Below are 14215 nucleotides of genomic sequence, written 5' to 3'. Positions count from 1 at the left end.
ACAGTTATGTGTGTGGAAGTCCGCTGAACGCTGTTCCTGATACTAATCAGACCTGATAACATACGCTAAAAGGAACATTTTTGGTCTTGCTCGATCATCGCAGTATGAGAAATGATATAGGATTGGATTTTCCCAGAACGAATGATTCGTTAAACCACAAATATAATTCAAATATTATCATAGAAGCTACGGGGCACTTAGAAAGTTAATTCTCCTGTTTGTTACTCATACCAAAGCGTACGATATGATACTGCAGTATAGTGCCTTTTCAAAGAGAGGAGAAAACCTGCCATATTTATATCGCCATCTTTCATGCATAGAGATGCTGAATAACATTTGTTTAAATATTATAATTTAGTTAAAAAAATATTAAATTAGATGAAAAATAGTTATATCAGTAATTGATAAAATTCAATCAGAATTAAGGAAAATGATGGAAATTTGTATGATATTCATCGATTTCGTCGTGAATGTCAACAGTATTTCTTACATTCGAAAAAACTCATTATATATCTAGAGTGTTTGCAATTTTGGAATCCAACCTCGATGATCCTTTTGTTAATCCTGTCTTAATAGAGCAGCAGGAGCTTTACGATCCCTTTCAATCCATCCTACCCCTACAATTATAACTGACCAGGCCATCATTGTTAACAAAGATACCTATATATACTCGACAATAATTGAACATTTCGAGAGAATAATGCTTTTGTTGGTATAATTGAAACAACACCTACCCACCCACTACGGGTCCATAAAAAGTATGTAATTGTTATTTTATTACAAACTTAGCAACTAACCTCTTAGTAAACTTGCTTTTTGTATATTTGTGTAAGTTTCAGAAGTAACCTTTTACTATAAGTGATTCATCATAATTCAGATTATGACTTTAGTTCTAATAATATTAATGACTATAGTATATACAGTATGTTAAATTCAGATTGAATAAATTCATTATTACGGTTATTGTACATATTAATGAAAAATCCCGAGATATATCAAATTTTAAATATAAACTGATATGAAATTCACATTAAAATTGGATTCCTACATTCAACCTTCTTCGAATGACACCCTAATTTTTCAAATGGGAAGTATAGGCTTGTTAGAAAGGTCTTTCCACGCTCCATATTTAACAATGTTATCGTTTTCAACTCTATTGCAACATTTAACATAGAATAAAAAAAATTATTTCTTAAAACGTCTCAGCAAATTGTTTTGTAATCATAAATTGTCGATATTATAATTTTAGTCTGAAATACGTTCACACCACAGGAAGTGACTCGCCTAATTGATAACAAGTTTTATGATTTACCGCAGGAACAATTAGTTAAATAGGGAAGCAGTTTCGCGAATTTGGTCATGAAAGGCAGGTAAAAAATTCCTGTCGATGCACTTAGGTATGGAATAAAACTGAATTTGATGCTTGAGTTTGAGAAAAACACACATACATCTCCATAAGGGTACTCAGGAGCTTCTAGACAACTATTATAATAGAAGTACTCATGTTTATGAGCGAATGGTAGTTATATTAGATAACAATAGAAGACGTTATGTTTCCGGATGAATGCAGTTTTCACTTCATGCTAATCGGCAAAATTTCTGCTACTGATCAATCGGTGATCCTCATTGGATGAAAAAGAACACATACAATGCCTTCAAAAGGTTAATGTTTGGTAAGGGATTCTTAAAAACCAATAAGTTCCAGTAACTGCGATATATTTTCGATAAAATGGAGCACCACCATATTACCAAATTAATATCCGGCGGTATATTAATACAATATTTCTCAATCGGTAAATAGGAAGGAGAATATCGATAGATTGGCCAGCCCGATCACCTGATTAACACATTATTAGATTTCTTTCGATAGGGATATGTGTAGGGTATTATATAAGCTAAACGTTTCGTTACAAATTACTTTGAAGAACCAATAACGTTTTCGATTAGATCAAACATGCCTTATATGTTAAATAAGGTTACAACACAGTTTTAATTAATATTAATATGCTGCAAGACGTTCGCGGTGAACATTTTGAACAAATACTTAATTGACATTCATAGTTCCTTTAAGTCTTTACATTTTGCTTTATATTTTACTTTTAATTATATTGTAGCGATTTTCTGTAATCATTTGATTTTATTTTATCCCAACTGCTGCAGTAAACTTGACAACGATGTAATCGGGTAACCTATTGTTAAAAAACATAATATAACAATAAAAGTAATAAGTGAAGTCGATTTTGATTGGTTGTCGAAGGCGTTGAATTTCTTACATAGAATTTGTTTTTTCAAAATCTTGAAGATATGCATAGGTTACACTAAATTTAAATCGGTTTTCTAATTAATGTATTGATCATTATGGGCGATATATAATGTTTCTAAAATAGACGTTTTTTGTAGTTTTTCTCAGTTGTCGGTTGGCAGATTCCTAATTCATATTATGTCCTCCATGGTAAATATGTGTCAGAATATAATTTGCTATCGCTTCTGTGAGAGGTTATCGGATTGGTGAGTGACCTCTTCGACTGACCTATAAATTACCTATCATATATGAAATTCCTTGTTCAAATTGTGTTAATAAAAACATTGGTATTTCTATCAAGCGTCAATTTGAATACTGAATTTTGAAGTTAATGAATCTAATGTTTTTTTTAAGATATAACAAAATTTATCACACCGCAATTATTAAATGATGTTAGTAATTTTTATCATCTTTATACTTTTATGAATATTTTTATATTGTACTTGACCATAATTTCAGTCCCAGATGATGAATATATAAGTAACCTTAAGTTTATGTTTAATTCAATTGGTCTCTAAAAGAGCGTTTTTATTCCCTTCACCCTACTATGGAATTTTAATGTTCTTGAGGTATCAAAAAGTTTTTAAGCCTCTCATTCGCATAATGGCTGTTGCTGTTCCCCCTATTTGAGAGTCGCCATTTAGACAATGGGGCTAAGAATCGCAACATTCTTGAATTCCCGATTATGACCCAATCCTGCCTGTCACAATTTATTTGTTATTCGCTCTGACGAATGCTGTGGTATTTTTGTTCGATATTTTGTTCAGAATTACGGAAATTATAAAAACTGTTCAAGTTATATATCCTACATCATTTGTTTTGTTGTGTTTCCTGAAGACAGATGAATTTAAGTTAAATTTGAGTCAGCCTACGACAAATCAATAATTTGTCAATTCAGTACTGGCTTTTTTCAATAATAAGCGAAAATTTTCCATACCAGGATGGAGACTAGAATAATTTTATTTGCACGAGAAATCAAGGAACAAATATGTATTTAATTTTTGCTTTATTCACTTGCGTAAGTGAATTTTCTAATGTTCAAGTAATACAGAAGGAAATTTAAATTGAATTGTTCATAGGTAAATATCATTTTCTCTAGAGCTTGTTAATTAGACATATCTTATCATGGTAGAATTGTGTTGTTCACCCAATTCTACGGAATTCTTTATAATTCAAAGTAGACTACAATATTCTCAAACCAGTTAAGAATCCTCAACAATAGTGATAACGGTTACATTGAATATTTATCATGTACTTAGAGCTAGAATTTAATAAACTGACCAGAACAGTGTATACCGATCATCAAGCAGATCAACGAAAAATATTATTATCCTGGCACTAGTCAGTAAATATTTTGAATAAACTTCGTTTGTATAGCAAATTTTATTTAAAGAGACTTTCAGATGTCTTTGAAAGGTAATGAATGCTTTTCATTAACTACGAAAGTTCATATTCTTGCACCAAAAAAGTAGCTACTATTCTTCCATTATTATAAATATTACCATATTTTTTCTGCTTCTCACAAGTTACATTACAGTTTTGCAATCTGAATTAAAAAGCTCTCATCCAACAGTTTTTTGAGTTAAATATATAGAATAGTATTTTTATTTTAAACCATTTATTTTTGTCCACAAAGTTTATGCCCACAGTATTTTGGAATTGTCAGGGTGTATTTTTTATGGACTATGTAAAAAAAGGGAATACAATAACTGTACACTGTTACTGTACATTTTTCTGCTATTGCTGTAGGAAACTTAGGCGAAATTGATTACGTCAGAGACACCTGATTCAGCTGCAGTTGAAGTTGAAGGAGATTTTGCACAAGATACTTCTCCATTAAAAATAATAATACAACCAACCAAACTGGAGAAAAATGTATTACTGTCATATGTTGGCAGTTAAAAGTAAAGTTCTGGACAGGAATTTTATTATTTTTTAAGTGCTCTCAATATTTCTGAACAGATAGACAATTATGCCGTTTCTCAATATACTATACTGAATCATTGAATGTTTTCTCACATTCTAAAACTTAAACATTTATTCAATTGCTGTAATATAGTGAAGAATTTATTTCAATATATTTATTCAGTTACTTATTTCTATAGACTTCATATGCCGGACAAAAAAATCCATTGAGCTATGTAGGAGACTTCTTGGATAAAGCCGTAATTTGAACCAGCTGATCTTTTTTCCGTAGAGAATTTGCGCTTCTTGAACTCTATTCGTGGTGTCAACTTTTGTAACATTTGTCCGTTATTCATTTCAAATCACTCGACTAAACGTACAATATTTATGAAGTGATTCGATTACGCGGTCTTAATGTGCCCACCTCACCTAAAAAATTAATGTCAGTTGATTAGAAAACTTCAATCTGCTTAGTCCTTGCAAACTTAGCGAGAAAGGGGTAATTATAAAACTAAATAGATATAAAATAAAAAGATAGGTTCACTATTATCACTGCTGAATGTTTAAAACTACTCTACATGGAGAGCATAAGATCGTACACAATACATCTTGTGTCTTTGGCATTCCAGTATTTATGACTGAAGCTCCGGGAATTAGTATGTGCCACATGAAAAGCGGCTTATGAAGCTTTTCGTATAATGTACATGAACATTTTGTGCCAACGCCAACGTTTAAATTTAGATTAAATTACCTACTTTCATATTTCTGCAACAATTGCCACGGCTTAGAAAACACCTGTTTAATATTGGGAAAATTGGTAGCTGGTACCAAAAGGATATAATACTAAGTTTTCAGTCGAATATCAGACTTCTCGTAATCGGAAAGAGCACGTATTGCTCTTTATAGTTGAGTTTCCATTGTTTAAAAATGGTTGCTTGAAGAATAACCATTCTTCGATTAAATTATTTTGAGAAAAACAAGGGAAGTCGCTTTCGCTTCCGTATTGGATTTGTAGTAAATCATTACTAATTTATCGTGGAAAGCAGAAGATGGAAATATAAACTTTTTGTGAAAGAGATCTGCCAGAGGTTTGTACTAACCTTGATAGACACGAAAGACTAATATCCAAAGCATTCAAAAAACCAGTTTTTGTTCGTTTTTATGCTGGGGAGAAATGGAAATAAGCGAAGGTGAAGAAATATAAAATAAAGTATCCGATGATAATAATCAATTTATTGTATATCAGGCAAAAAATACCAATCATATATACAGAAAATAATGTGTACTGGGACCGAGAGAGAGGACTGGAGGAGAACGTTATCGTGAACTTTCTGAGAAAACGAATTATTGAGAAATAGGGTGCAAAAAAATATGATGAAAGATAATATATAACATAAGTGAATAATACTTTCAGAACAAGAAGAATTTAAATGAGGAGAGCCAAATGGCGAAATATGCTGCATTATTGCGTTAGATTATTTCTATTCGTTCAAGCTAATACCTTTGAATTCGTTCAATTGCCAATAAATGGAAATTTATTTTTAAATGCGTGACTGGAAAAAGTGAAGTGTTTGTTGTTAGATTCCCAGTTTATTTTCAAAGTTTATTTTCTCAGGAAACTATTTTCTATTGTTAGTAATTCAGAAAAGCCGTTCGTATGCCATTTGTGATATGTCCTGTGGAACGTAGATAATCAAGATGGCGTAACTTCTTCCCTGCAACCCTACTTAAGTTGATATTGACCCAGGTAAATGAAATTCGAATGAGATATTGTATAGAGGAAATTATTTCAGCCTGCTGCATATATTTTAACAATTAATTTATTTTATCATCCAAATTCTGAAAACAGTGATTGATAGCGAGAAATGAATTTCATCTGTCTGCAAAAAAAAACGATTTTTTACTATAATTTTCCTTTAAGTTAGGAGTAGTTTGATTAAGGGACAGGAAATTTGAGTCCCAAAGAGAATTATTTGAAAATAACATGAAAATTGAATGTTAAGGTCGATTTATAAACTTGACTTTCGCATATAGAACACTCTACCTTGCATAAACATATCTAAATCAATCTAAATTAATCATAATATTTGCATGGAGATTCATTCTAATACATATTCTAATGCTATGAAGTAGATAGAAAGCTTCAACGAAAAAGTTGTTGCAAAGGTATTCCCAAAAGCTCAAAGCATTTGATGTTTCTAATTAGGAAAGAACGCTGAACGTTGCTAACAGCAATGATGAGTGGAACATCAAGTTTATGAATCGATTTGTTGAGTTATCAAAAGAATAGTTGTGAATAAGAAGTACTATTATAATTCAACCTGTAAATTGACAATTTTTTTTCAGTTCCTCTTGATCTCAATGGAGACAAACTTGGTAAACCAAATAGCAGTAAGTACAACTAAATTTAAGTATACATAAATGTAAGCTTTCGGTTTTATGGATTCTATTAAGGCTCGTTAATCAATATATAAAACATAATCGTCCTAGAAAATTTTTATATTCATTGTTGCTAGAAAAGAATCAACAATAAAAATATATCCAATATAACAAAAAAGATGATGGAATATTGTCTTCAATTTTCGATAAGATTAACTGGGAACAATTCACAGTTAATTGTATGGAATACTATATTATTCAATTATTTAATTATTTAGCTGTTGAAATAATCCCAGCAGCCTCGAAGTGAGAAATAGTTTTGATATCCCCAAATCATTCAAATAAAATAATCAAAACAAATTTAGTACCCGATTTAAATATATTCAAATTATTTCAGTAGCTAATACATATTTATGAACATCATGCGAAATTATTTGTTTCAGCTTATTTAATAGGTCATTTGGTTGATTTTATTACTTCTAGCTATCTCCTACTTCGTACGAATTTACGTTTTTGGGTATAATAAACAATACATATATGTTTTTTGTGAATATAATTTTTCCAAAAATACTCTTAGTATATGTGTGGTTATTAAATAACGAGACAGTACAGGAAGTCTTTTTCTTTCAGTTTCTACACGATGCGCCCAGCTTTTCCTTCCACTACTTCAATAGACTCAAATCTTGTCCCTTTCAATGCACATTTGATTCGTCACGTTATTATTAGTAGTAATAACCCAAGGACATTGATAGTTTTTCGAAAGAATCCTATAACAGATTTCGAAAGCTTGTTGCTTGGAAACAGACCGATGCTGATGAGGTTTGTTGCCTATAAGCAAAAAGTTTGAGAAAGTTATTATGAAATTTTTGAGGACTTATCAATGTTCTAGGGTTATTCGGATAGAAAATTGCAAATTGAAGAAAAAATACAGAGCAAAAACAATTTATTTAAAAGTGCAATTATCAAAAGAACATTTAGAAAGGTTAAAATTTCCAGACTTGTTAGTTTCTATATGATGTTCTTCGTCAGTATTCGAGTAGGGTTTTATTAAGTTGTTGTGACCCGTAATTTTTATAAGCTCTTGCTCTTGTACATCACTTTTGGCCAGTCGACTAAATGCGGTGGATCTGTTGGAGTGGTTAGTAATTTTTTTCCTTGGTATTCAACCCAATCGCTTCGGCAGACGATTTTTTCCAATTTTAAAGTATGAATCGTGTTTCGTCGAATGGGTATTCTATTATTCCAGTGATCATTTTCGGATTTCCAGAGTCGATTTATTCTTAATAATAATCTGTTGATTTTGACATAAATTTTTCAAATAATCTGACAGGACAAACGTTGCTGTCGGTATTTTCTATTAAAAGTTTGCTTTCAGTACACATTCTTGATCCACCTTGGGAAGTCTTGCTGATATTCTACTCGATTTGTTACAGAATCATCGTTGCTTGATTCGATACAAAAAAAGGCAGTCAAGCAAGGACCAGCTTCCCAACCTCGCCAAACCAATTCTACCGAAGCTATGTGATAGGATTTCCGTTGCAGCCCTACACGGGTATTTTCATTCCATAAATTTATCATTTTTGTTATTTCTACGAAACTTAATGCGGTCGAACTTTGTTTCCTTTTACAGGGATCTTTTGAATGGGTCAATAATAATTTTATTAGGTTCTACATGGTTTTGACCTTAGTTTTTTTAAAACTCTTTTAAACCATTTTTCTATCAATATTTTCTATCATTGCAAAAGTCCATAAATGCTTTCCATACCAATTTTTCACTCTAAACGGAATTTTTTGGTATGTTTGATTTTGTAATTTCATTAATATTTTCGTTGGTATTACAACCAAATCCTGACATTTTGAAATATTAAATATTTGAAACGTCAAAATCGGAATAAATCAATAAGTATCCAGTGCAACGTCAAACCAGCCCATGGGATATTTTTTCAGTATAACATTATACTGCTTAGTTGTCTTCAATCAGATGACTTCAAATTAATTAATTTCATTGGGTTTTTTCTGAGGTAAAAAATCTTCTTCTTTTCTAATAATTGTAAGCTGAACGGCGACCCGAACGTGAATTATCTTCTATATCTCGGCTATCTTGAAAACACTTAATCTACTTAAAAACACGTGGTCGGGAGAAACATTTATTGCCATACAATTATTTCAATATAAGTTTTAGTGCATTTTTTCCAAGTTTCATGTGAAATTTCTTAACAATCCGTTCATTTTAACGGCAACAAACGAAGGCTTTGGAAAGAGTAGGCTTCTAGCTAAACAGCTGACGTAATGTTTATTGATGACGACACATATTTACTAAAAAAGGACGTAACTGGTGACGAAACATGGCTATGGCGATGAAAAAGATGCTCAGACCTTCCATTGTAAGCAATTAGAAGAGAAGAGAACAAAAAAATACTCGTTTTCTTATATTATTATGTTGTGATACATTTTGAGTTCAAGTCACACATTTGTACGAGAAATAAAACATATTACGTTGCGCCTTTTGCGTGGAAATAAAACTTGCCTCCCATTTATAATTTCGACTCATTTATAAAGAGTATGCTATGTCTACTTATCAATACTCCAAATAACGTTTTCGAAAATCGAATCGAAAATGTTAGACATACTTTTTGCTCCTAGATGAATCTTAGGGTAGAAGCTGCCAGTCTAGCTCACGTTTTCCGATAAAAAAATACCTACAGACAAATGTTTACTACCTTTTTGTATCACTTAATTTGTAACCCCTCTTATTAAAATGTGAAACAATATTTCTATCGAGAACTTGTTTCTTATTTATTGCTCCTTCGGGAACCGCAGAAAATTTCTCTTGTTGGCATAGGAACTTTTGGGTGAATGAAAACAAAGTTTTGAAATTAACAATCTATATTTCGAATCATATTGTGTTATCGATTTTCTATGGTTTTTCAAAATGAAATGCTAATCTGGTAAATACAAATACTCTATTCTACTTTCGTCGATCAGGTGGTTTCTTCTGTAGTTATAACCACGTAAAATGAGTCTACAAATATAGGAAATTTTATACTGATTCTCTCATAGTTATACTCAATAATAAATTCTTCAAATTTGATATAATCTGAAAAAAAAATTGTTTCACGAAATCATTTTCATATTCTGACTACTTGAAGAAGACATTCTCCTTTTCTTGTACTAAATCTTCAGTTAATAAACTTTGGAACATTCCATTTGGGAATTTCATTCCTTAGGTAACGTAATCAGAGCTGGTGTACAGACACTGAACGAATAATAAAGTTATTATAATATTAGGTCTCTACTGACATCAACTTCAACTTTGTAAGTTTCATTATCAAATTATTTTAAATGGAGGAGAATGTCAGAACAAAGAAACCTCTTTCAAAGCCATGATAGTATCTAACAATTATGGTTATCGAACGAATGTAAGCAATATTTTAATATTAAGGATCGCAGAAATAATTGAAACAAATTCATTTCATTTAGATAATCATTTTTACGCTTCAACTTAGTTCTTAGAGTATGTTCGTAGCTGGTTATAACAATTTTCGCTTACAATTTCAGAGAGCAAATCCCTTCTCCTTCATGGACTGCATCAATACCAACTCCAACCAGTAGAACAGAGAATTGAACTCAAATATTGGATATGAGTTAGGATACATGTACTAGCGTAGTACTCCAAAAAATGAAATAACAGTCAACTTAAGAAGAAAACAGTTTTTCATGATATACCTAAAACATAATGAAGCTCAATTGAGTTTTCACCGTATATAATTTATGAGTATCTCAAGGAACGAAATGAAAAGATGTAAGATTCCGCTCAGAAGGAACTCAGCTCAAATTAGAAACACCAAAGTAGTTACTGATGGTAATGACTTAATATTTACGTTCATGGAGGTTTTTTTTCCAGCTATTAAGGAATTTTTATATTCCCTGAGATTTCTAAGTGCTCTCAAATTTCGCTGTTCTAGTTTCGACTTAATTAATTGACTGTTTCACTTTTAGCTGCATTTCCTTCATGTATTGAATAAAAATAAAAATGTAGCTGGATGTATTGTTGCAGTTTTTGTTTGAATTAATCAGAATTCACTACCTTTGTACGTACTAAAAGGTATTTCATGAAATATTCAAATTCCACCGTACTAAAAATACGTCTAATAGGCAGTGATGTAGCGAGATTAAGTTTTGATGATGGAGGTTGAAACAGGACCGATGTCAGTTTCATAAATGAAATACAAACATACTTTTCAGAAGTAAGATTATTTATTGGTTTGGACATAATATTAGTTCCATTAATTTCCGTTGATGGAAAACGCTCAAAATATCTGGTAATAGTTTGTAACAGCTTCATATTTATGAAAAATTTACATTTAATGAGACAAACCATTAACTTTCTTCTTTTAAGAAGCTATTAACTTAGTGGAGAGAGGATAGATTCTCAACAACAACGGAAATATTTTCTAGTTCTAGTCATATTAATCTTCACCGAATACTTTTGGTCCACAAAGAACCTAAGTAACTAAAAATAAATAATATTCTTCTAAAAAATCTTGCAGAATACTATTCACTGGAAACTATCATTAGATTAGGTGGTTTAAATTTTTTAGTGTCTTCAATCGAAAAAGATTCAGCACCTCCCATTGAACCCAAATTTAAATTTATTTGTATTAATGATAAAAATTTCATCGTTATCTGTTACTAGTTGAATATTTATATACAGTTTATAGTTCGAGATATTCAATCATATATGGAACCTGTTTATAGAAATTACCAAAACTTGTTTCAAGTTGAAAAAACTACGGAATATGATTTTTCAGTGCACCATTATGTGAAGACGTGTGTGTTTTCCTATTTTCTCAATTGATAAAAGTGTTGATGAATCCGATTTGAAGTGCACTTTGCTATGAGTTATGAAGTGTACTCAAAAACGTCTGGTTAACGTGAAGAAAATGGAGACTTTGAATCGTTAGTTAATTCTTAGAAAGGCCGCTGAAATTTCAACGTCACATGAATCAGTTCGTAATATTTTAAGCTTTCATGCAGGTAATACGATAATAGTCAATAGACTATTACAAATAGTTTCCTCTTCCTATTCAAAACAAAAGTGCATTGCAGTCAGGCAGAAATAACATAACCTCAGCTTTAAGTTTCTATTTTAGTTCACAGTATCATTCATTATTTTAATAACCTGTAATGACTTTTCTGAGAGATGTGATTGTGTCACTTTATTTATGGAAACTTTAAATTAACTTGCGTATATCCTCAAAAATACATCGCAAAATATATCTCGTGACTAGAGGATTCGTTCCGGGATCCCGAAGACCGGGATCCCTATCATATTTTAGTCCCGAAATTTTCGGGATTAAATTCAATGAATCCCGAATCCCGGGATTTTCGGGACTAATATATTTTTTATATAAGTCAATAAAAATGTGCGTGAAACGAAATGCACTTACTTTCATTTGACGTTAAACGTCAAAATTTGTCGGCCATCTTGTTTACACAGCTGATTGCGTTTGTTTCTGCTAACGACAGGTGGCGGTGTCGGATTAAGTATGTGTTACGCTTCAGATCGTGTAAGTATTGATATTGTTAATTGGTGATAAACAATTAATTTATTAAAAAAACTATAATGCTTTAATGAGTATGAGTAAATATAGATGGAAAACAGGGAATGTTTTTTCTGTTGATCTAAGAGGTTATGTTTATGTTGTACATAGATTTAAATGTTCTTTTCTTTTTTGTTTAGGTTTAAGAAGTAAACAATGTCACTCTCCGAGGAAAGTTTTTATGTCAAACCTAAAAAAGATGAAGACGTTACTCAGTGTGGAGTCATTTTTTAGTCGGGTAGCATAGCACAATGTAAGCGTTGTTTAGCTATTTTAAAAACCTTAGGAGGATCAAACAAAGGTCTACATACTCATCTATTTCAAAACATTCCGTAAAAGTAGATTCTGCTAAGGCATCTTCCTCAACCAGCCAAAATAATGAAGGATCACCTTCGAAAAGAAAAATGACGTTAGTCGCCGACTATTTTGTGAAATCTGATACTCTTGACGATGTTTTGGCCCGTATGACTGCGCTATATGGTTTTCCTTTTATCGTATTTGTGACATCAAACGATTTAAGATCGTTACTGTTAGCAAAAGGGTACTCAGACTTACCTAAATCTGCTTGAACAATCCGCAACAGAGTACTGGACTATAGCGTAAAGATAAAAAAACTAATAACAACTGAACTATCTACATTGAAAAAAGAAGGACAACGATTTAGTCTAAGTTTTGACTTGATGAATGAACTTCTACCTCTAATAAGAGATATATGAATTTAAATAAAACAAAAATGGAATTTGGGACTTATTCGAATTGATAAATCGCTGACCGCCGAAACTTGTGTTCATACTTTAAAAAAGCGGCTTCTGGAGTTTCATACCTCATTGTGGCAATAGTGACTGATGGTCCAAATGTAATGCTGAAGGTTGAAAAACTTGTTAATAAAGAACACCAATTTTGTTTTGCACATGGTATTCATTTAGCCGTTTGCGATTTATTGTATAAAAAGACACCTGTAAATGAGACTACCAGTGATGATATTGATGACTCGGATGATGATAATGAAGGACTAGACTCAGGATTAGTCATTCAAACTGGAAATGGTAGGGATTTGTCTTCTGATAATCGAAATATTGATGTATTAGTAAAGAAAGTTCGTAAAGTGGTTCTTATTTTCGAAAGAGCATCCTTGAAAAATGATACAATACTTCAAAAATATGTTAAAAAAGAACATGGAAGAGAGCTTAATTTACTACTCGACTGTAAAACGCGTTGGAACAGTATCTTTACAATGCTGAAGTGATTTGATCTTTTAAAAACTAGCGTAAAAAAGGCTTGATCTTAATATTTCTGTACCATTTGAAGAGTCAGATTTTCAACTCATTAGTGAGATATTCAAGGTATTGGCGCCAGTTAAATTATCTGTAGAAGCACTTTGTCGTTCTGATGCCAATTTGTGCACGGCGGATGCTACACTCAAGTTTCTTTTTCAAAAATTGCGTGACAATGATTCAATTTATGCTTCTAAATTGAAGACACATTTATTGAACCGCTTGAAAGATCGTCGACGAAGTGAGTTAAGTGGAGTATTAAACTATCTACAAAATCCTCATACTGAGAAGACTGAGTTGGAGACTGATTGTGATGTAAAGGAGTTATTTTCATGTCCAAGCAAGATGACTATAAAAAAAAACAGATTATTTTGTTAACTGGGAAAATTAAGAATAGTAATAATGAAGAAAATGAAATGAATATTAAACCCACGCAGACAACTAGTAAAACTGATTTAACATTAAAAGAAAAGCTTCAGAACGAAATGAAAAACAGTATGAAATCTATAAATCTTGAAGCATATAAAGAAGCTGATATTTCTAAGATCATTAAGCAAGAAATGAATATTTATGAGGCTAGTTCCACACGAGGTTATAATTTGGAGAATGCTTATAAAAAATTATTGACGATTCCTCCAACTTCCATCGAGCCTGAGCGCGCGTTTTCCGCTGCTTCATATTTGTGCAACAAATTCAGAAGTATGCTCAGATGAGACGTTGGATGCGTTGTTATTTCTTATATTTTATGTTCG

The 14215-nt window shown here is 31.6% G+C and overlaps 1 protein-coding gene across 1 annotated transcript in view; it reads left to right on the top strand.

The window, feature by feature from the left end:
- The window catches only part of LOC130898348 (hemicentin-1-like), a 310568-nt gene that overhangs the window by 25044 nt on the left and 271309 nt on the right, over window positions 1-14215 (top strand). The window contains exon 2 of the mRNA XM_057807610.1: window positions 6554-6598. Coding sequence (XP_057663593.1) covers window positions 6554-6598 — 45 coding nt within the window. The remainder of the gene's footprint in view (window positions 1-6553; window positions 6599-14215) is intronic.

The sequence above is a fragment of the Diorhabda carinulata genome, chromosome 1 (assembly GCF_026250575.1).
Source record: "Diorhabda carinulata isolate Delta chromosome 1, icDioCari1.1, whole genome shotgun sequence".
NCBI lineage: Eukaryota > Metazoa > Arthropoda > Insecta > Coleoptera > Chrysomelidae > Diorhabda > Diorhabda carinulata.
The sequence above is the reverse complement of the archived record's forward strand: the minus strand, read 5'-3'. Positions and strand labels throughout refer to the sequence as shown.